A 23,731-nucleotide genomic window follows, 5' to 3' on the forward strand; every position below is an offset into this window, starting at 1 on the left:
ATGCGCGTTTCCTTGCTTTTGCGGATGTTGTAAGTGTTAAACAATAGGTCATTGTTCTTTCCTTGGAGTTGTTTTCCATTGTCTGAGACGATTGTCGTTGGCACGCCAAAACGACAGATAATGTATTCCCAGATGAAGCGAAAAACGTCATTATCCCGAATGTGCCTTAGTGGCGCAACTTCCACCCATTTGGTGAAGTAGTCAGTAGCCACGATCAAATATTTTCTATGCCCCGACCCGACGTGTAAGGGTCCTACGATATCGATCCCCCACATGGCAAAGGGCCAGAGGCTGATCACTGAGTTCAGAATTACTGCAGGCGCATGTATCTTTTTTCCAAACTTTTGGCATTCATCGCAAATTAATGCCATGTGCTTTGCATCTTCGTTCATGTAGGGCCAAAAATATTCCATGGTCTTAGCTCGGGTTGCCAGGCTTCGACCCGAGCTGTGGTTTCCTGCGGCCCTATAATGTAGCTCGTACAGTATTGAGTGCCCTTCTTCTTTGCTTAGGCACCTTAACAGTTGCCCTAGGTAGGACTTCCTATACAGAACACCGTCTCGTAGTTCGTATGCCGCTGCTTTGCTTTTGATTTTGTTGATCTCGGGTCGTCCTTTAGGAAACTCTCCCGTCTCCAGATATTGGTGAATGGGTTTTCTCCAATCGCCGTCTTCGTATTTATCAGCTGTAGTTACTGCTATATATGCTTTTATGTCTACTGGCTCAGGTACAGATGGCATCAGGATTCTCATGACTCTGATGCCTTCAATACTCGAGTCTGTTAGCATGGAGGCGATGTATGCCAGTGCATCTGAATGTCGATTATCTTTTCTGCAGATGTGTCGGAACTTGATGTTTGGTATCTGGCCGATATAAAATTGGGCGAGCTCCCAATACTTCTGTAATACTGGGTCATGTATAGCATACTGCCCATTGATCTGCCTAATGACTAGCTGAGAGTCACTAGTCAGTCTTACGTCGTGAATCCCCATTTCTACTATTATCCGTAAAGCATGTATCACGACCTCGTACTCGGTGACATTGTTTGTTGCCTTAAATTCAAGCCTAAAGGAGTGAACCATCTTCTGCCCCTTTGGTGTGGTGAAGACTAGCCCTAGGCCCGACCCGTCTTTATTAGATGACCCGTCGACGAAGACTTCCCATCGCGTCGGACTGCAAGTTTCAAGGAGGTCGGAGGGATCTTCTCGGTATTCTTCCATGCTCGGAATGTCTTCAATTTCGTCCTCATCGTCTAAAGGGAAATATGCCAGAAAGTCGGCCACTGCCTGTGCCTTTACTGTCGTTCTCATCTCATAGAAGATATCGAATTGTTTGATTTGAGCACTCCATTTAGAGATACGTCCCGACCTCGCTGCATTATCGATCACTGATTTTACGGAAGACTTCGTAAGCACTCGAATTCTGTGAGTTTGGAAGTACGTTCGAAGTTTTTGTATTGCAAATACTAAGGCTAGTATCAATTTCTCAATTCTGGTGTAGTTCTTCTCTGCTGGGTTCATGGTTTTGCTTATGAAGTACACAGGCTTCTCTTCTGCCCCCACATTTTTGACTAAGACCGCACTTATGGCATAACTCGTTTCCCCGAGATATTGGGTAAGCACTTCATCGGTCTCGGGTCTTTGCAACACTAGTAACCTCGCGAGATTTTGCTTAATCTTTTGGAATGCCTCCTCACACTCCTCGCTGCATTTGAATTTTTCTCCTTTTCTTAACGTACCGAAGAAGTCTTTACATTTATCCGAGGACCGTGAAATGAATCTCCCTAACGCTGCCAAGTTTCCGTTTAGCCGATGTACATCTTTTATTGTCACCGGGGACGACATTTCCAACACAACTCTAATTTTTTCCGGGTCGGCTTCTATACCTTTATCAGTGATTTTGTATCCCAGAAACTTACTCGAGGTAACCCAAAAAGTACATTTGGCTGGGTTTGCTCGCATCTTATATTTCCTCATGGTTTGAAATATTTTCCTGAGATCGTCAATATGGTTGGCTGCCACTTTTCTTTTAACTAACATATCGTCCACATAAACCTCGATGGTGTTGTGTATTTTGTCCTCGAACATGTTCTCCACCAACCTTTGATAAGTGGCGCCGGCGTTCCTCAACCCGAATGGCATTTTAGTGTAGTAATATAACCCTCTGGGTGTGAAGAAAGACATATATTCTTGATCCTCGGGAGCCAGGGGAATCTGATTGTATCCCGAGTATCCATCCATTAGCGTTATCGCCTTGTACCCAACTATGGATTCTACCAGTTGATCGATGCTGTGGAGGGGAAAACTGTCCTTTGGGCAAGCTTTATTCAAGTCGCTGAAGTCGATGCAGATTCTGACCCCTCCATTCCTTTTAGGGACCATCACCATGTTAGATATCCATTGCGGATATTGAGCCTTTCGAATGATCCCAGCTACTTGTAGTTTCTTTAACTCGGCCTCTACCGCTTCTTGCAACTTGGGTGCAATTCTCCGCATTTTCTATCGGATTGGTTTGAATTTAGGATCTATCCTTAGGTGATGTGAGCATACCTCCGGATCAATCTCCATATCATGCATTTACCAGGAAAATACATCCAGGTGTTACTTTAATAAGGTTATTAGCTGCTCTGTTTGTTCGTCCGATAGTAAGGTTCCAATTTTCACTAACTTAGGTTCCTCCTCGGTCCCTAAGTTGATCTGTCGGGTAGTCTCCAAGGCCGAGAAGTTGGGGTTTGATTCTTCGACCGACGTCACCTCCTTTGATTGCTATAAGATCTCTTGCTCGCCTGTTTCGTAGGCTGTAATGGATTGTGAGAGTACCTTCTCCAATTCTTCCGCTGCTTTAGCTTCCTTAGCTTTGTTCTTTTCTCGGCGCTGTCTTGATCGCCTTTCTTCACTTTGTTGAATATCCAGTTGCATACATTGTCTTGCAGCCTGGGGATCTCCTAATACTTCCAAAACCCCCCGGTAAGATGGGAACCTTAATTTCTGATGGTATGCCGACGCCACCCCTTTGATGCCCGCGATCCAAGGCCTGCCGAGAATTTCTTCATAGGGCGATACGACATCCACTACACAAAATGTGGTAAGTGTGTCCAAATATCCTTCTCCATCCGAGACTCTGAGAGTGACTTCTCCCTTTGGCACGGTCACTGTACCATTGAAGCCGTAGATCCGATAAGTTGAATGGATTAAAATATCATCAGATAGCTCCATTCTTTTAAACGTGTCGTAAAATAGGACCTCGAATGAACTCCCACTGTCCATCAGCATTATTTTCAGCCCCCACTCCTCGATGAGTAAGGTGATTACTAGGGGGTCTCCATGTGCTTGGCCATTCGATGGGACATCTTTTTCTGAGAAGGTGGTCGGTTGCATCATCCATGGTTCCATAGGCAAAGTTTTTGCTACACTAAAGATCTCTTTTCCCGCACGATCTCTCTTGTGGATTCTAGAAGTAATGCTGGTCCCCAAGTCGAACCCTTGATTTGCCGAGTGTGAGATGGTATTGTAGGTGAACTGAGTTCCTCGGTCGATCCTCACTTGATGCACGAGAGCATCGGGCTGGGTAGATGTCGGCGTTGTCTTAACAAAGTGTCGTAAGTACCCATCTCGGATCAAATGTTGGACAATGTCTTTTACCTCTCGGCAATTATTAGTCGAACGACCTCGGTACTGATGGTAATGACAAAACTCGGGATGGTTTCTTGTCTCGTCAAACTGGTTCCCCCTAGTCTTTGGGTATCTGATGTCATTTCGCTTTTTTACTTCCTTGAATATTTCTTCCAATGGTGCGTTCAGAGGCGTGTATGTTCTTGGTTCATGACGAGGCTTTTTTCCTTTCTCGACCCATTCCCTCTTTCCCGAGCCTTGCTGTGGTGCCATCGGCCTTTTTTCTGATCACTTTGGGTCTTCTCGAGGAACAGGATCCACCGCTGCGCTGGCTTCTTGTACTCCTCTATCCTGCGCCCCTCTTGTATCTCCTCCAATGCGATGTAATGATCTTGCATCTTCCTTATCTCCCTTAACGTTTGTGGTTTCTCAGTGTACATTGCTATACAAATAGGATCAGACTTTCCTAATGAATTTTCAAACCCGAAGATCTGTTGGTCGACAGGTACCTTCCTGATATCGGTACACAACTTCCTCCATCTGTCCGTTAGAGATCTTAAGGGTTCCCTGAACCTTCGTGCCAGTGTGAATAGTTTATTTACCCTTGGGCGAGCAATGTTGTTATGCATATAGGTTTCGAGAAATATTTCCACTAGGACGCCATAATTGCCAATGGACTCATCGGGCAAAGTATAGAACCAGTTCTTCGCCTCACCTTCTAGACTTGCCGGGAAAAACTTACACATAACCACGTCATAGTTCTTCCATTGTAATAGGGACATGCTATACATCTTGATGTGCTCTCTTGCGTCGCTGGTGCCATCAAACCTGGACGGGAAGGTTGAGAGGGTACACTTTGGAGGGAATGGTGCTCGTTCAAGTTCCGTGGTGAAGGGAGTTTCTGTGATTCTCTAATCACCTCTGCCAGCTTATCTTCCTCGCCATCTCCAGCCAATTTCTTAACCATCTCCTCAAGTTGCTTGAGTTTGGCCTCAGTCGCCGCCTCGGGTCTCCTGTTATGCACGTCTTCGTCGGTTGAGGAATTCTCGGGAGGGTCGTACCCGCTTCTTGTACGTTTAGGGTCGGGTATGCGTCATCAGACAAGGGGTGGAGTTCGGGTTCGTCCTGATCGGGTATGGTTGCTGGAGGCTCCTCGGCTCGATGACCCTTGTGATCCAGATCTCTGGTTCCGAAGCTGATAGTTTTCATGCTCTAGTGCCAGATTCCTTCTCTGGAGCTCCCTCATCATATCTTCCTGCCTTCTCTGGTTGGCCAGAATTGCTAGCAATGTTGGGACGGTGCTTTCGTGACTGGAATGACCATTTACATGGTTCCCTACCATGTTGGGTAGTGTAACCGGTGGTGCCACAGGAGGAGATACGGGGGGAGCGGTTGCGAGTGGTGAGATGTCTCTAGTGGTGTTTCCCAAGTCTAGATGCACTTGTCTAAGCCTCTCGCCTTCTTGTTCCAAAGCAAACCGATAATCCTCTTGTTGCCTTGCTCGTCTACGGTCCTATCGCATCATCCGCGCTTCCTCGTCTTCCTCTATGTCCGATGCAGTCATTCCGTCTATCATCTCCCCTGGTCTCATTTGGCTCGGGTTGATCCTTAGTCCTCTCGGGGAGAGATCATCGTCTCATCCTAGGTCGACTTCCTCATTGACAGTTACCATGCCTCCACCCGGTGCCCGAGATTCTTACTGCTGGTGATGTCGACTGTTTTGTTGTCGAGAGTCTGTTACCCCTTCCTGCGCGCTAGTTCTTCTTACAGTTCGATTCCTCAGGATCCTTCCCGTCCCGGAAGTACTTGCCATCGGCTCAGGTATGATTGATATTCTTCGGCTCGCCCTTCCCTACCTACGTCATAAAAATAGACAGTGCCTCACTTTGGACTGTTTTCGAAAAAGTTAAGGACGAAGTACAGCAGTTCTGAATTTCAGAAAAGGAAAAAGTTCAACCAAGTACGATTCCTTTTTACTTCAATATGCTAAACTCAGCAAATGAGGTGGTTTTGACTAATAAGACGATTTTTTGAAATGTTGTTTTGCTACATCGCTTTCGGTACTTTTCCCATGCATTAATCATTATTTGTCCTAACATTCTTTGTGCCATAAATCATTAATCATCCGTACGTTTGGTGGGAAAATTTCTTTCTTGGCTAAGGTTTGTAGTGATGACTTCCGTCAATCGTTTTGTCGGTGTCTCAGCTGCACAGGTTTCCAAAACAAGTTTTCTCTTCCTTTTGGCTTTGTGATGATGATGTAAGGCTCTTGTTATAGGATTAGGATGAAACTGTCGTCGAAGTGCTCACCATACCCTTTCTAGCCATATCTTTGGAAAACCCTAACTCAATGATTTTGAGTTGATTTTGCCGCTACTACTATTGCGTTTAATTAACCCACGACGAGATATGACCAGTGAGATGAAGTTTCATTCTAGCTTCTACCAAGCATCAAAGATGATCCTTTTGGGAGCTTTGAATCTTTCTAACAACTCGTCTTGTCATAGAAGAAAACACGATCAACCATAACTCAAACCTGAGATCTTAATCATAACTATTTCAAGGATTTTGACGTAATGAAAATATTTTCGAAGACAAAACAAATCACAAGTTTCTTTGACTTGAAATCGTAAGATAAGAAGATTTTTGTTCAACAGGCAACAAGAAATTTTAACAAGAGCAAAACAGTTTGGACTGTTGACAGGATTTTTTGACTCAAAATGAGGACTCTACAAGCTCAACAAAGATTAGATAAAAGCGAATGTAACAGATCCGAGTTTCGAAGGAAAAATTGCTTTAAAAGACTCATCTATAAACTCATATGCCTCAACCACAAGAGTCTTTCACTTAGCGTCAACTAACATCAAAAGATGTTTTAGGAGCTTTTGAATCTCTCTTTAATGGTTTTGATGCAAGGTATCAAAAGATGTTACACGGTCCCCTTAGTCGGCGCCAGAATGTAGATGTGGAAAATCCTACAACTACATCCAAAGAATCACAAACACACATCTAATGAAGTAAACAAGCAAGAGAGGCACAAGAACACAAGATATACATGGTTCGGTATGATTACCTACGTCCACAGGGTAAAAGGATGATCGTATTACTCGATTCAAGGTTACAAAGCGTATATCTGACTAACAAGCACTCTCTTCACTCTCTCAAGCTCTTGATATTCTCTCCACCCTCACTGTTACTTTCCCTTTAGCTCTCTACATGGATCTCTATTTATAGCTACAAGTGATGATACATCCAAGTTACAGTGTAAGTCGCGGCGTATCTTCCTTGATGTCCTTCTCGGGTAGCAGGCGATGTCTTCTCCGTGATGTAGGGTTAGGCCTGGTGATATCTTCTCCCGACATCCATTCATCCGATATCGATCAGTTAGTGAGTATAGACGATGTCTCCCTTGATATTCTTAGCCGAGTCTTACTTTACCAGATTTTCCTAATTTTCTCAACTACTTCGTCAATGCATTTATTGCTCTTGTACTCGATGGATGTCTCTTCTGTCACCTCCGACCTTTACACGTATTGTCTTCACGGGTTCCTTTGGTGTCTCTTTTCTCGCTCCTAGGCCAAGTAGAATGATTTGGTGCTTCACTCCTCATTTGCTGTCGATGTCCCCACTACCTAGGATTGCTCCACCTGGATCTGTGGATTATTTACACTTACAGGTTCTTTGGTGTTCTTTGGAGGACACATTTAAAAACTACCAAATCTCATAGGTTTTGGTCCGGTCAATGGGAGGAAATTATGAATTTGTAATTAGCTTTTGCTATATTTCTAGATGTCTCTTGTGGCCTCTCTTGTGATCAAATCCAAATTCAAGATATACAACAATTTTCTGGTTCAACTTGTGCATCTACGGTGTCAAAAAGATTTAGAGCATTTAGAACCTCTAAAACCCATGCTTATAATCACCAGAAAAAAAGAGACAAATGTTGGTGCAAAGACAAATTACTTTTTAAACTGACCGAAATGATTGTTTACTTTTTTTGTGACGTTGATCCCTCTGCTAGACACTAGTTATGGCTTCATAAAGTTAGTTAAAGTATATGGAAATGGTTCAGTAGGAAAGTGTAGTTCAGACTTCAGATTTCAATGTCTCACCTAATGGGTGCCCTGGTGCCTTTATTTACAATTGTTGTAGCAACTTTCTACAGTTGTAATAAATGTTTCCTGTAATTATTTTACCATTTCAGTTAGTTATTATTGTCGGTTCATCACGGACTGTTATCTGTAACAGAATTATGTCTCCTATAGACATTTTAACGTTTTATGTTTAATATCAAGAAATGATTTCCTGTTTTCCATGGCATCAGAGCTTTGATTTCCGTTTCCTTGCTTTCGTCATTAAACCTACAATTTTTTTTTGTTTTTTGTTTACTGATTTATCATGGAGTCTAACATCTTTAAAGTTCCTCTTAATACAATTTATCACATTGTTTCTTTGAAGCTTCAACATCATAATTTCTTAGCATGGAAAGCTTTACTTTTTTCATTATTCAAGAAATTCAAAGCTCTTATTTATAAATGGATCATATCCTTCTCCAATAAAATATGTTTATGTTAGAGCATTGCTCGGTCGAACTCGCATGCGTTGCTATCTCAAGCATGTTTGTCAATGTTAGTGATCAGAATTATAAGTCTTGATTTCTAGCCTATTTGTAGATGTCTCGGACTAGGACATAGATAGTGTAGTTGACCTTAGATCTCTCAACGTTCATCTCTTGAAGACGAAGAACTACTAAGGGGAGCTTGTGAAACTTCTTCGGAAAAAAGTATGTGGAGACTTGAACTCATCTATCACTTGGAAAGTCTATTTCTACTATCTCCTATATTGAGACATAATTCGTGTTACGATATAGTTTTCTCTATACACATTTGAGATTTGGAGCTGAGTATATCTCACTTACATATTTCTCGAAATATGTGTTGCTAAGCTTTCGCTTCGACCAAGTTCATCTTATATTATGAGAAAATTGTCGAGTAACATCTTACATGGTTTGTGTGATACAATCATTTGATGTAGGCTTGTAATGTTTCGATAATGATTATTTCAATATCTTGAAAATTGCTTTGATGCTAATAGTATGTTAAAACGGCTATTGTCATTATAGAAGAATGTTTCAATGATTGAAATAAAGAGTTGATGATGTAACCATCTTTGGATATAATCATATATAGTGTGTTCGCACATTAGTGTATAAATCCATAAACCGCAAGCCAAGAGTATGCATATGTGTGTATACGAAATTGGTGAAGGAGACAGCTTAAGTATGCGTACCCGTACGCATACTGGTGGAAGTTCTCGAACCGAGAATTTCTTCTGAGTTTAGTTTTTGACAAACTCTTCACTAGTCACCTTAAGTATGTGTGGCGGAAGTTTTCGAACCGAAAATTTCTGCTGAGTTTGGGAACTTTACAAACTCAAAAAGCCGGTTGCTTAAGTACGCATACCCGTATGCATACTTAAGCTGGTTACTTTGTTAAATCAGTCAGTTCATGGAATTAAACATTTAAATCATAAGGAATGCAATCTTTGAAAACTGTGTCTATAATGTCCATGATTGATTCAAGTGAATCAAACCGATTCGGTTTCAATTGTGTTTTCTACACAATTGAACAACTCTTTAACTAGTTTCATTTGAGTCATTTGAACTAGTTATGGTTAATATGAATAAGGTTGATATGAGAGTAATCATATGGCTAACCTCGGTTAACTATTTCTGAACCAACCTGGTGTGCACGTTTAGGTACGGTTACATATACCTAAATGAGGGTACATTTCATTTGTGTGTAACAAGCTAAGTTCGATCTAACGGTTGAAAGATATTAACTTGGTTGAATCAGGTTTTTCATCTAACGGTGATTATTGAATGCTTTGTTACCAAGGTAACTTAGATTGCAAACCCTTATTTGAAAACTGTATAAAGGAAAACTCTAGCAACTGGGAAAACTAATCCCTACACCTCATCTGTGTTACTAGTTGCATAACTAGAGTCGATTCTCCTTTAACCTTAGGTTTCTTCTCGAGACCCTGTAGGCCAACGACTTGAAGACTTCATTGGGATTGTGAAGCCAGACCCAACTATTATCTTTGTAGTTGCGTGATCTGATTTTGATGTTTCTATCCTGTTGAGTGCAATTGAAATAATTGGATCGAGATTTTATATCTCTGATAGGAAAGATAGAAAAGTAATCACAAACAAACTTCGTCTTATCGTTTGTGATTCCACAATAACTTGTTTCGCTAGTCGATTAAGTTTATTGTGAGGTGATTGATAATACTAGGTTGTTCTTCGGGAATATAAATCAGGTTTATCAATTGGTTCCTGTTCACCTTGATTTATCAAAAGACAGAACAAAAACTCTTGGGTATTTCTGTGTGAGACAGATTTGTCTATCAAGTCTTCGACTTTGGGTCGTAGCAACTCTTAGTTGTGGGTGAGATCAACTAAGGGAATCAAGTGCGTAGTATCCTGCTGGGATCAGAGACGTAAGGAGCGCAACTGTACCTTGAATCAGTATGAGATTGATTAGGGTTCAACTACAGTCCAGTCCGAAGTTAATTTGTAGTATGCTAGTGTCTGTAGCGGCTTAATACAGTATGGTGTTCAATCTGGACTAGGTCCCGGGGTTTTTCTGCATTTGCGGTTTCCTCGTTAACAAAATTTTGGCGTCTGTGTTATTTCTTTTCCGCATTATATTTTGTTATATAATTGAAATATCACAGGTTGTGCATTAAGATCAATCAAATAGAATATCCAACCTTTGGTTGTTGATTTACATTGGTTGGCACTTGAAAATTGGTCTTTGGTACCATTCAAGTAACTCTTCTTATATTCAATCAGGCTCGCAGACTTCTATTTGCTGATTGCGGATTGAATTAAGAGTTAGAGATATTAAACTTTTTGATATACTTTATTCTAGATTGAGTCTGTCTGTCTAATTGATTCTCTAGAAAGTGTATTGGAGTAAGTCCTCTCAGATTATCAAAAGAATTGTTGGGTGTGGTTGTTAGACCCCCGCATTTTCAACTTATGCTCCTAGATTCGCAGAACCTAGTGATACTATTAATCCAGAGTACGAACAAGTGAGTCTATGGATTCAGTCCCCAATCTCTAAAAGTGTAATTTCCTATGTTGTTAGTCCAACTATATCCTATGATTTATGGAAATTGATTGAAGAAATATTCACATCTGTTTATTCAACCCATATTCTTCAACTTAGGATGAAACTATCCTTTTTAAAACAAGATAATACTTCGATTACTTCTTATTTGAATGAAATAAATAAAATCTCAGATTCATTTTCTGTTGCTGGATCTCCTGTTGGTGATAGTGAAATGATTGTATATGTTCTTAATGGTCTTGGATATGCTTACGATTCTTTTTCTACTTATATTAGAGTTAGAAATCCACCAGTTACTACAGGGGAACTTCATAACCTTGTATTGGAACTTGGTTCTTGCTGACAAAAGGGGGTCTGGAAATCTCAAACAAATGACTATTACACTTCTGGCTAAGTGGTGTTGGACATTTATGGTGGAAAATGATCAACTTTGCCGTAAAATCATTACTGAGAAACATGGTTGTATGTTATCTCATTGGTTACCTAGTAGAGTTACTAATTCTAGTGAGATTTCTTGCTGGAAAACTATTGTGGAAACCAGCCAGTTGGTTAATGCTCACTCTTCTATATCCATCCAATCATGTGTTATATTTTCTTTCTGGTTTAATAAATGGAATGATGCCGACTCTTTAAAAGTATCTTTCCTGAACTCTTTAGATTAGCAAAGGATAAAAAAAACTCAGTTGCTTCCCACATATCCAATAATGGTAACTGGATATTTTATATTAAAAGAAGATCACTAAATAATGAGGTGAACCAGTTTGTTACTATACTTCTAAGAATTGGTGCTTCTCCCTCTTTATTGAATGATTACCCTAACACAAGAAGATGTTCTTTGGGCAATATTGACGTCTTTTCTGTCAAGACTCTTTATTCTTTACTTATTAAGTCTGATGTTGTGACTAATTTTCCACATAAGTTCATATGGAATTCGAAAATACCTCATAATATCAATTTTTTTATTTGGTGTGTTGTTCATGGAAAGCTTAATTTTAAGGATATGTTGTTTTGCAAATGAATTACACTTGGTAACAATTGCATAATGTGTGGAGCTGCAGTGGAAACGACTAATCATTTATTGTTGCATTGTATAGTGGCTTATAAGATATGGTCAAAGTTAATTCCATCGGGTTTGTGTTGGACCATTCCTCAATCCTTATATGTTTTAGATCATCGCTGGCAATAGTTGAACCGGAATGATAGTGCAGTTGTTTGAAATATGATTCATACAACTGTTGTCTGGGTAATATGAGGAAAAAGAAATGCTCCGGTCTTTGAAAGTAAGAATACATCCAAAAACTGACGATGATCTGATCATAGAAGCAAAATGTTTGATTTTAGCTTGGGCTTCTGATTTTGGTCATCACATTGTCTTTGCAGATGATAATTGGGATGCGATTTTTCATACTATGTAATTTTTCTTTTGTTTCATCTTTTTATTTCCAGCTACTTCTTATAGCTATTTTTATAAATTCTCTTATTTCTAATAATATTCTTTCTTCCAATAAAATTAAAAAGAAAAAGGACATCGTCTAAGAGTGTTATTCATCATGATGAATTTAAAGTTTTTGTTGCTATTAGACCTAATAGATCCTATTATAATTCTCATCCTAGATTTACTCAGCCTCAACAATATTTTCCATCCAGATTTCAATCTTTATACAAACAATCACCGCCATCACGGTCATTTTCCCTTGATAGATCTTCATTTCGACTTTCAACATCATCTGCATCTTCTTTCCCGATGAAAAATCCTTAATGTTGGTTCTCCTGTTGCACCAAGAATGCAAGTTAACAAACTAACTTGTCAGATCTGATTGAAAATTGGTCATTCTGCTACAGAATGTAATCAAAGAATGAATTTTGCCTACAAGGGAGACCAATTCTTCATAATTTACGTGTTATGATGGTTATTGCTGATATTCTTAGAGAAAATCCATATGCTAATACCTGAGAAACTAACCATATTACTTCGGGTACACCTGACTTAAGTAAATTCCAATCTTATAATGGGAGTGAAGAAGTTTCCAAAGCTAATGGTGAAGGTATGTCAATATCTGATATATCTACTTCTTATAAATTTTTATCAAATAATAAAGTCTTTTTGCCTACTATTTCATATTTGTCATCGACATCTTATAAACTTCTGCCATTTCATAAGTTTACTAAGGAAAATCATCGTAGTATAACCTTTGAGTCTGAAATTTTTTATGTCAAGTATCTCAACTCTAAGAAGAGAATTTTCCAAGGGCTAAGAAAGAATGAACTTTATCCTACATATCTATCAACTTCTTCTACAACATCGCTCCAGATGTTACTTCATTCACTGCTTTTGCTGATGCCAAAGTTTTTTCTACTACTCTCCACAAGAGACTTGGGCATCCAACTTTTCAGTCCTTACAAAGAGTGTATCATAGTTTATATGTTCACCTTTTAAAACAACCAATATTTTGTAGTGATTGTCATTTGAATAGATCACATAAGCTCTCATTTGAGGCAACCTTTGCAGCTATTGCGTATGGATTTGTGGGGTCCCAATCATGTATCATCTAATAGTGGTTTCAATTTTATTGTAACTTCATTGATGACATCAACAGATATTTTCACTAATAGGAAAATCATATATTGCTTCAATGTTTTTTATTGATTTTGCTACTCAAGTGCAAAATTTCTTTGATTCGACTATTAATATTATAAGAACATATGGTGGTGGACAGTTCATTGCTACAGAACTTTATTCAATATCAATAAAATTGCTACTGAATATAAATTTATTTTCTAGTTTCAAGTGGTATTCAATATAAATATAGTTGACTACATAAAACTGAGCAGGATGGGGTTGCTGAATCTAAACATAAGCACTTGGCGGGACTAGGCAAAACTCTATTACTACAAGCAAATTTGTCACATTCTTTCTGGGCAGATGCTTTCGAAACATTATATAATTAACAAACTACATGTTTCTAATTTGTCAATCATTTCTTCTTTTCAAGATCTATACGGTGTTTCTCCAGATTATAATACTTTGAGGGTATTTTGGTATGCATGTTATCCTTGGCTACAACCCTATGTTCACTTTAAACTTAAGCATTGAAGCAAATTATGCATTTTTTAAGGATACTCTTAATCTCACAAGGGGTATAGATGTTTCGATCCTCAGACAATATGAGTTTATCTCCAGACATGTGCAGTTTGATGAGATGCACTTCCTAGCACTTGCTTGCAAGATATTTGGTGTCTTTAATCCTTCATCTGCATAGTTTTACTTCAACAACAATACTGCCAATGTTGATTTTTGCACCATTTCTTCTGGAAATTCAACCCTTGCATCACTTTTTCTACTAGATACACAAGCCGCGTCAGATACTTCTGAACTGCTTCACCATCTATCACATCATCTTCTGATGCTACCGCAATATCTATATATACTCACACAATGCATACAAATGCTAAGTCCAGCACTTTTAAACCAAAGGTGTATTTTGCCACAAAATATACTTTACCCAAGGCTTTTCTCACTAATATTACACCACTAGTACCCACTTATTATGCAAAATGAGTTCACTGCACTCAAGGATGCTGGTACTCGGTCATTAATTCTGAAAAGGAGATGGTACCAAGTACATCACCAACTTTTTCGTTCGGAAACCTGTATGGACAAAACCCAATACGATTGCAAGTAGGTTTAAAGCAAGACCCTTGAACTACATATATGTGTAGTTTTTCTCATTTCTCTTCCACAATAAATATGTATAGACCAAAGGTCCATGTACCTGATTTTTATAAGAGTTCTTGCATGATCTCAAAAATCAATATACAAGATCAATCTAGTCATATATGAATTAAGACGATCAGAATTCTAACGAGTATGAAACTTGCAATCTATCTTTAAAGATACCAATTCAACACGAACGAATCTTGTTTTTGATATCAATTAATAAGGACTTAAACTATCTAGATTGATTACGTACTACTTGTGATATTCCTATTATATAAATAAAACAATATAATGTGGAAAAGGAAAAACACAAGACACCAGAAGTTTTTTTAACGAGTAAAACTGCACCTGCACACACACACATACATATACACACACACAAAAAAAAAGTGGCACCTCATCCATCTTTGAAAACCACATTGTATTAAACCTCTACAGACACTAGCATACTATCAAATTTCGAACTAGAATGTAGTTGAGACCGAATTCACCCTCCAAGCAATTCAGCTACAGTCGTGTTCCTTACTATCTTGAACTTCGCAAGGCTCTGCGCATATGATTCCTTAGATGACGTCCTTTACAACCTAATTAAGAGTTGTTTCCACCTAAGTGAAGACTTTTTAATACCTATTTTCCTCTGAAAAACAAGCCTATTTGATTTCCTTTTTGATTTTTCAATCTAGGTTGGAAAATCTGCGTGCAGTATATAAAGTCTAGCAAACCTCCTAATTAAATTTGGTAACTTACTCTCAGTTAGCTGAAAATTATGGATTCTTAACCACTTCTAAAGAACAATTTAAACAAATCAAAGAAGTGTTTAAATATCTATCTTGTGGAATCACAAAGTTTGAGACGAATAGAACTTTGTAATTTCTATCTATCTTCATGATATGAGATTACTTTAACCTCAAAGATAAATAAGAACGGGATCTAGATACAAAAACTATCAGGTAAGGATAGTCTGATCGGGCTGAAGGAATCTCTAAGTGAAGTCTTTAAGTCGTAACCTAATTATGTTTCTTAGAGAAAACCTAGGTTATAGAGAACGACTATGGCTTTGCAGCTAGGACACAAGAGTGCCAGGGGATTAAGAAATCTTGTTGCAAGGGTCTCTATAGTTATGTATTTTCGAGGCTCCGGGTAGCTTCGAATTCAAGCTAGGGTCGCTTAGAATTTAAGCAAACAATTTCTCAGTTTACATGAAATTTTTATTGCGAATCCATGTAAAAATGTGACATGTCTTCCTTGAAATTACATAGAAGAATATGCACTATGGTGCGGGCTTCTAGAAGCGTGCACAATAATGGTTCATGTTGGCATGTATGCCTATTGGACTTACAAGCATAAGTGGTGTTCAATAACACTCAAGAGTTGTTTTTTACACCCATGAAAAAATTAATGGTGTGTTTGTTTGTAGAATTCACGATTTCGACGATTTGTAATTCCATGATTTATAATCTCATGAGATTGCATGTAAATCCCTCGTGTGTTTGGTAACTGTGAAAGGACAAATAGTCCCACATCGCTATAATCCGTTTAATTAACTTAAATATAATATGGAAGGGTCGTTCCACTTATTGTCAATTGGTTTTGAGTTGGATGCCCGCAGACTTTAACAGTAACTCATTTAAAATTCTTAGGTTTCATATAATTATCTTGTTTTAAAGTCCATATATTGTTTGGTATTACCCTTGGAATCTTAAAATTGTATATATATATATGAGATTTAAAGTTAAATAAATCGCTTCATAAGTTTCCTCCATATGGAGGATTTGTTGGAAAACTGATTCATGTGGGAAACGTGATTCCAGAGATTTGGGCAACCAAACATTTCGAAGGAAACATAATTCCACCAAATCGCATGGATCCATAAATCCCACCTTTAAAATTCTACATCCAAACCCATCATAAAGCATTATTGATCCCAATAGGAATTGTGAGGTGTATATACCATGATTTGTAAAGGGGGATACCAGTTCTACTAAGTGCTGATACCGTTTCATATAGTATAAAAAGTTCCCATCGATCCCGGCTGTTGGATCGATGAAATGATATCAGCAGTTAGTAGGACTGGTATCCCCTTTTATAAATCGTGGTATATACGTAAGGCAAGGATGTTTTAGTCTCGTAAAAAATGGAAAACTCACGACTTCGGATATCCTTGCATGCGATTAAGGCACTTTTCTAGGGCGTGCATTGCATGCACATAATCATTGTGGAACAGCATCTAAGTCGCATGCATTTTATTACATTTTGTTTTTGTAAATTACACATAAATACATACGTTTTATTACATCGAACATCAAATTAAGAAGAATTAAATACAAACACGACGGATACATGAAAATATGATATAGCAAGCTACATCATATTACACTTATTTGGTTGAATAGCCGCCCCTGGGAGAAAACAATTGACAAGAAAACAATTGACACCGTACATAGGTACGTATGTATACCAAGGCCGGATAGGTATAATTTAAACAGGGCAGCATTTTGGGCAGCCGCAGCATGGCGTGTACTGACCATTTGGGCATTCAAGCACAACCTGCGGGCAATAAACTTCCGGTTCGCACAAAACATGTAGGCACAGAACTTTTGGGCACTTATTTACTACTTGCTGATCATCCTCGAGAATCACCCCTGGTAGATTCATGCATAAACTCGATTAGTTTCATATACTAACAAAAAATTATACATTTGTGTGCGTAGTAAAAATTGAAACGTTTTAGATTATAAGATAGGAGACTTACTGCTCGAAGAAAAAGCTGGCATGGCAATCAAGATTAATAAAAAGAATCTAAGAAACGTACTGATCTTGGCCATGCTTGAAATGAATGATTTTAGTTCTTCTTGTTCGCGTACTCTTTGTCGATGATTTAGGTCTTATGAAAGGTTATTGTGATCAAGTAATGCTAACTGACCTCTCTCTATATATTACTCTACAAGTTGAGGATATCAATTTTAACAACAATTGAAATAGATAAAGTCTGTGTTCCATTGTTTCGTCTATTTTCGCAACACGTTAGATAACGTACATTAGTTATACTGCTATATTTTTTAAGTATGAATTCCACCGGATGTCAGTTTTGGTGTTCTACATTCCTATTATAATTTCAAAAAGTCCAAACTGGCCAAACAAGTGAATATACACTCCAATAATCATTTACTAAGTATAGTTAGGACGCCAATTAGTACTTTGATCGATTAACACTTACTATAATCAAATGCACGAGACGGCAAGGCAGAAAAAAAAAGAGATAACGTTTGGCAGACGACTCCGTCGCGATTACGTGGGAAGTATGTAAGGTCAGAAATAGAAGAATGCATGGTGGAAGACGCAAAACTATTGCCAGAATTATCTTATTGGTGAAATAATCCTTGGTTCTTTCATGTCTTTTGGAGGACACGTTTAAGAACTGCTTAATCTCATAGGTCTTTTTAGGAATGAGATCGTGAATTGTAATTAGCTTTTGCGAAAATTTGAGACGTCTCTTGTGACTAAGAGGTATTATGATTTTCTTATTGGATTTGTGCGTCTAGGATGCCTAGAACGCGCTTTTTTTGTTTATTTATCAGGTTTGCCACAGCCATAAAATGTGCCAAAAGGAGATTTGCAGAAGGTACAAGTTTAAGCGAAGGCGGATTATTATTCTTTCAATATAAATTAACCAAGCTTGGCAATAACATCATTCAGAGACACTACAGCGTCGGCATAACTCTTTGCTGCTGCTTCGCTGCTTTTGATCTTTGCTGCATTGTCCAGCTGAAGAACACCGGACCAAAAAAAAAAAAAAAATCACAACACAGTCAGGCCATCGATAAACTCAATTTAAAGATCTGACTCGTCTAAAATCTGACTCAAACCATCTACTCAATATTCAAAAATAAAAGAAATGAGTATCTGTGACTGTTACTTACGCTGTCAAGGGAATTAAAGAGTTTGTTGGTGAGTTCTGTAAGCGAAGCCTTTTCTTCCTTAGACTTTGAAGAGATGATGGTTTTGAGATCGTAACGAAGATATCCAGCCTGGGAACGAAGATCGTTCTGAACATAAGGCCACGCCTTCTTGTCTATGTTACTCTTCACATTAAGAATCTCTTTAGCCGCTTCTTTAGCTCTTTGTGCAGCCTCTGTTGGAGACAGTGGTTGAAGGAAGAACCTCTCCTTCAATGGTAGATCAAGATCTCTAGCTTGGTCTGAGTTCAGAGTTCCAGCTGCCAAATTACACAAATATTAACATATTGCCAGAGATGTTAAACTATAAAGAAGAAGAATTTGAATGTGGCAGAGTATAGACTTACGCAATCCACCGGATGGCTTGGGAGGTGATCCCACCTTAATTGGCCTTGCTTCAGCAAGCACACGCTGAATGAATGAGCCACTTACCAATCCGGTAGCTACTAGTCCCAAGACAGCTCGGCGACTACTCTGAGCTACAGCTTCATTGTCCGATGACTGAGCTTTAACTGTGAAACTAGATCGACTAATTACGCTTACTCGGCTGTTGCTGACTCCACTCAATCGGGTGGAGCTGTTGAGTTGAAGGCTACCTTCCAAGACAGCTTGTGAGCTACCACGTAATCCAGTTGTAGAAGCCATTGCGTGTGCCATTTTTCCTCTCTTTTTTTTCTCTGCAAACTCTTCTTTCTTTCTTTTCTGTGTTATTGTCTTGCAAGTTTCAGATAGAAACTAGAGAAATAATAGAACTTATTTGGATGTATATGGTTTGCATATTTGTTTGTGTGATGCGGAATTGATTTGAGGCAGCTGATATTTTGCCTTATCTGCTCTAGTGTCTAGTTGGATAAGTAAGATTTGCAACTGTCCATTGACCATTCACCACGTATGATTTCATTAAACATTATTGGATTTGGCTGACAATTGGAATCCTGGAAGATGATTAATATGTGCCAGTGTAACCGAAAAGAACATCTGGATTCTCCTCTCCTGCACACTCCAAGTCGGAAAGAGTGCACAAAATATCTTGAAATATTCATTTGGGTCCTTGCCAGATGAGGAGAAACCTGATGGTATGAAAATAATTTTAAGTCACTAAGAAATTACACTTTAGTTTAACTAAACAAAAGCGAAATCATCGGTTCATGGACCAAGTCTCAACTAAACATAAAAATTAAACAGGCAAAACTAAAAGACTACTCTTTCTGCATCTCAGTAAGCACGCCCTGCTTTGTTAAGACTGACCATGCGAACTGAAGGATCTCCTCTCCCCCCTGAACCAGTCTGATAAGAAGTCCTCCCGACTCCTGCATCCTGATAATGGTTGCTCTGGTAGCCTGATGAGTAACCTCCTCCGCGAACCTGCCCTCCACTTCTTTGATCCCTAGAATATCCTCTCCCCCCAGATGAAAACTGACGCCCACCACCATATCCTGAGCGTCCACCAAACCCACCTTGCCTACCCTGAGAGGAGTTCTCTTGCCACCGGCCTCCAACAGCTCCAGCATAATCCTGACCACCATCCCTACGCCTTTGGGGAAGCCCATCTAGCCCTCCGCCTGATCTCGCCTCAAATGCCCTCTCATTGCTATCTGCAAGGATGCCAATCTTCTCTGTCAATTGGAATGCCAGAGCCTGTAATCTTGTGTGCTTCACATCATGGAACATGATGCACTTGGTAGGCTGGTCCCAACTTGCATTCAATTCCTCCACAATCATCATCTTGCTTACGATGCTGTGTACCTGGGCTTCAGACAGGTCAAACATGGCAGTAAGCTGGTCCAAGCTCAAGGACTTGTAAGACGAGGAGAAGGTGAACAGGTAGGTTCTAAGGGCTTCTTGCTTAATTCTGGCCTTGAGCATCTCAAGGATGTTTTCTTGGTTTCTGAGGAGCTTCCACACGTCAAGGGACTTAAGGACATCAAAGGCTTTCTCGTGATCTCCTTTGCTTAGCGCTCTAGTTGCTGCCATGACATGGTCTCGCACATTTTCTGGAGGTCCTGTGAAGGTATGCCTCTCGCTGACCTCAAGTAACCTGCGGAACGTCTTGCTAATGACTCTGAGTTTGGGATCATGACTGTTGGCTGCCATGTTGGGGACTTCCATGAGCATGGCACATATAAGATGGACGGACTCCAAAAGCTCGAGATTTATGTGCATATGGTATGGCACTTGCCTTCTGCGTTCCAATTTTTCCTACGTGACAGAAAATTTCCCATTAGATAATTAAATTGTGCCTTAGAATTATCTTTTCCATCAGAAACAAAAAAAATATCAAAGCAAAACTTCAACCCAATGAATGAAAACCAGAAAACTAACCATCTAAATATTTTTGCCTCCTAACACAGATACAAGCTACATTAAACAACTAGATCAGGAAAATCCTATGGTTGGATTTAAAATTTAATTAATAATTTGGAATACAGCATGATCCGAACTCATCCAGATAGACTACAGCTAAAAAAACTTCCCAGAAACGTTTTCTACCTGAAATTAATACATGCCAGTAATGGACAGCACATTGGGGGCTCACATTGAATGTAAATTATGTAATCAGCAGTCCTAGGTTACACCATTTTCAAGTTTGAAAGACCACATCAAGAATTAGGACAACTTCTTTTGGTTCACCCACTTGTAAAATGGGGAGCCAAAATCATCCATCAGATGTGGGATGGAACACAATAACCGTCAGTCTTTTCCATAACCGTCAGTCTTTTCTCTAATGATGCTTTTCCTTTCTTTCTCAAGCAGTACATAATGCATTTACTATATAATATTCATGGAAATTTGAAGATCCAAGTGTCGCAGTAAAAGAAATATTTACCTGCTCTGGAGTTTTCTCATGATAACGGCTCTGCGATACACCTTGTGCAATCAACTCCCTTACTCTTCCACCAGCATAGAGCTCTGAAAGGCATCCGTGTGCCTCTGTAATTAATCCAGCTCTAAAAGCACATAAACCGAGTTGGGCCATAGTTCTATTGAAAAGTATCTGAGTTAAGATGTCCATCTGCTGAATCCCATCTTGCAAGTGACTCATTAAAAGCAAATCTCGGGAACTTGCAAACTCATCCATGATGGCATGATTATATATATCACAAAGCATTGCACGAGCTTTGGTGCGCTCATCCCCATACTTGTAGATATGAGAGACTAGTACGTCCATCATTGTCCTGCAGCTCATAGGAAAAGTGGGTCTTCGTGGCACAAGTTCTGGAGTAGCAACAAAAGCTGGTGGGCCAGTGATCACTTGGGCCTCATCTCCTGTCTCAGTTTCAACATTTCCTCCAATCTCTGTTACCTCAGCAAGCTTCCTCATTGCATCATAAACCTCTTGAGGCTTGTAATATACAACCTCAACCAGCTTTACAGCAACCTTTGCAGCTGCCCTAAAATCCCCAACCCGTTCCAAATAACGCTGAACATTTTGGGCAAGGACAAAGAAAATGGGCTCGTCTCTCAGCCTATCCACATACTCACGTGTGTGGGGGTCAATGGTCTGCAAGCTCTTAATGTACTCGCCATCAATACGCTCAAGGAAAGAGACCAAGTTCCCCCAAACCCGAATTTTCTCCTTATAATCTGCACCCTTTTGGGATTCATTTTCCTCGGGCTCAACAGAGTCATCCACCACGATATTTGGATACTGCTCAAGAATATCAAGGATAATGAGCATGTTCTGCACACACTTCTTCCACACATTTACGGGCATATGCCCACTAAGACTAGGGTTCACGTCAAATTGAGCAGAGACAACACAAAAGAGGATCTCAAGCTTCTGAGCAGGGGTCTTAGCAATTTTTGTCAAGAAGGTGAGCTGCTCAACCTGCTCAACTCGTCCAGTTCCCTTTCGACCCCTAGCAGCTACAATCTCTTTCAGTTTCTTGTCTACTATATCCCATGAGATTTCACTAGGATTTTTCCCAATGAGTCCTTCAAAAATCTTATCTTTCTTCGACTTTTGTGTCTCCCAACGAGTTTTATTTGGGTCGGGTCCCGCTTCGGGCTCTGGATCTGACATGTTAGCCTTTGATGGGTCCTCCTCAACCTCTTCTTCAGATTCATCATCCTCTGACTCTGCAACCTCCTCCTTTTCAGGCTCACTCTCTACAGGATTCTCCCTAAAATCGTTAATACGATCTTCAAAGTCCTTGTTATTCTTCTTCAGTTTCTGTTTCATGGAATTCAACGCCCTGGCATTGCTGCTGCTCATTTTCTTCTTTGCTTCCTTGTTGGCTAATGCCTCAGCCAGAAAATCCTCCAACATGACAAGGGCTCTAATGTAAAGAGTTGGAGCCTTTACTGCTTCTGTGGCTCTCATAACCTTTTCAAGTTGCCTATTCATCTTATCAAAATTCTCTTGCAGACTAACCCAGTCATTAATCTTCATACCATTCTTTAATTGCTCAACAGTTGCTTTAATCTCATCAAGACGTTTATCTTTAGCAGATTTAATGACCCTTACCTTATTTGAGCCATCACTACTATCACTTCCATAACCTCCGGGTTTGTCTAAATATTTGTTGATTCTGCCAGTTTGCCTTTCAGGAGCTTCCCCGAGTTCGTTCTCAGACTCAATGTCTGTTTCTCCTCCCGTACTATTCTCCTCCTCCTCGGTATCACTACCTCCTCCTCCCTAATAACCAAAGAGAAAACAATCATCAATTATTCATTCTTCAATTAACTAATTCAACAAAATTTAAACTCGAAATTAAACAAACTCAACCAACCTGCGTCCAAAATCTCGAAGCCATATTGTATTATCCTACGCGTCTGAATAAATCCGGTAACCTAGAAAATCTCTGCGAACAGTAATAATAACAATTCATCAGACCCGATGAAAAACAACAACATCTTGAATACCAGATACGATTGAGAAATACACAGATTGCTAAAAGGAACTCTACGCACATACAATTTTTAACGATATAGAAAAGAAAAGAGGCAATAGATTTTCAATACAAACCCTGATAATGTTCAAACAAGCGGCAGAATTGGAGAGGTTAATTGAGAAAAATAGAGATTGATTATAATTATTAAGTAGAAGTGAAGATACATACCAGAAATCTCTGTAGACTTTTAACCCTAGTTTTGATGACGACGACGCAGAAACTATTGAGAGAAACGAAATAAGGAAGGTAAACGAGTCTGTAAACCCTTGTGTTTGTGCCCTTTTATTCTCTTTCACCGACTAAAACTACCCAAAAATAAAAGGTGGTGTTTGACTCTTAGATTTGAGAGTCATTAAACGGACGGGATTCAACGGGGACCATGATCTGGCGGTCCGGATGGAGTTTTGACTTGGAC

General features: G+C 39.4%; 3 protein-coding genes across 3 annotated transcripts; all 3 read right to left on the minus strand.

The window, feature by feature from the left end:
* Positions 1-2,765: 2,765 nt before the first annotated feature.
* Positions 2,766-3,884, minus strand: LOC113351844. The gene has a single exon (XM_026595763.1). It carries the CDS (start codon positions 3,882-3,884, stop codon positions 2,766-2,768), a length of 1,119 nt encoding a protein of 372 aa, XP_026451548.1.
* A 14,080-nt stretch (positions 3,885-17,964) lies between these two features.
* Positions 17,965-19,209, minus strand: LOC113348951 (oxygen-evolving enhancer protein 3-2, chloroplastic-like). Its single transcript, XM_026592867.1, has 3 exons — positions 18,769-19,209; positions 18,386-18,681; positions 17,965-18,230 (listed from the first exon to the last, which is right to left on the minus strand). The coding sequence occupies exons 1-3, from the start codon at positions 19,076-19,078 to the stop codon at positions 18,132-18,134; spliced, it is 705 nt and encodes a 234-aa protein (XP_026448652.1). The 5' UTR covers positions 19,079-19,209; the 3' UTR covers positions 17,965-18,131.
* A 174-nt stretch (positions 19,210-19,383) lies between these two features.
* LOC113348950 (eukaryotic translation initiation factor 3 subunit C-like) lies at positions 19,384-23,612 on the minus strand. Its single transcript, XM_026592865.1, has 4 exons — positions 23,485-23,612; positions 23,155-23,226; positions 21,249-23,060; positions 19,384-20,620 (listed from the first exon to the last, which is right to left on the minus strand). The coding sequence occupies exons 2-4, from the start codon at positions 23,176-23,178 to the stop codon at positions 19,637-19,639; spliced, it is 2,820 nt and encodes a 939-aa protein (XP_026448650.1). The 5' UTR covers positions 23,179-23,226; positions 23,485-23,612; the 3' UTR covers positions 19,384-19,636.
* Between the last annotated feature and the right edge of the window lie 119 nt (positions 23,613-23,731).

This window comes from Papaver somniferum, chromosome 2, assembly GCF_003573695.1.
Source record: "Papaver somniferum cultivar HN1 chromosome 2, ASM357369v1, whole genome shotgun sequence".
NCBI lineage: Eukaryota > Viridiplantae > Streptophyta > Magnoliopsida > Ranunculales > Papaveraceae > Papaver > Papaver somniferum.

Bases quoted from the DNA above. Each gene is read 5' to 3' on its own strand.
- LOC113351844 (XM_026595763.1), bottom strand. From the start codon at position 3,884: ATGGCACCACAGCAAGGCTCGGGAAAGAGGGAATGGGTCGAGAAAGGA.
- LOC113348951 (XM_026592867.1), bottom strand. From the start codon at position 19,078: ATGGCACACGCAATGGCTTCTACAACTGGATTACGTGGTAGCTCACAA. The intron at 18,682-18,768 runs GTAAGTCTATAC...GTAATTTGGCAG, and splicing joins CAAGCCATCCGGTGGATTGC to CTGGAACTCTGAACTCAGAC. The intron at 18,231-18,385 runs GTAAGTAACAGT...GGTGTTCTTCAG, and splicing joins TCTTTAATTCCCTTGACAGC to CTGGACAATGCAGCAAAGAT.
- LOC113348950 (XM_026592865.1), bottom strand. From the start codon at position 23,178: ATGGCTTCGAGATTTTGGACGCAG. The intron at 23,061-23,154 runs GTTGGTTGAGTT...TTTGGTTATTAG, and splicing joins CTTCGAGATTTTGGACGCAG to GGAGGAGGAGGTAGTGATAC. The intron at 20,621-21,248 runs GTAAATATTTCT...TCTGTCACGTAG, and splicing joins ATGAGAAAACTCCAGAGCAG to GAAAAATTGGAACGCAGAAG.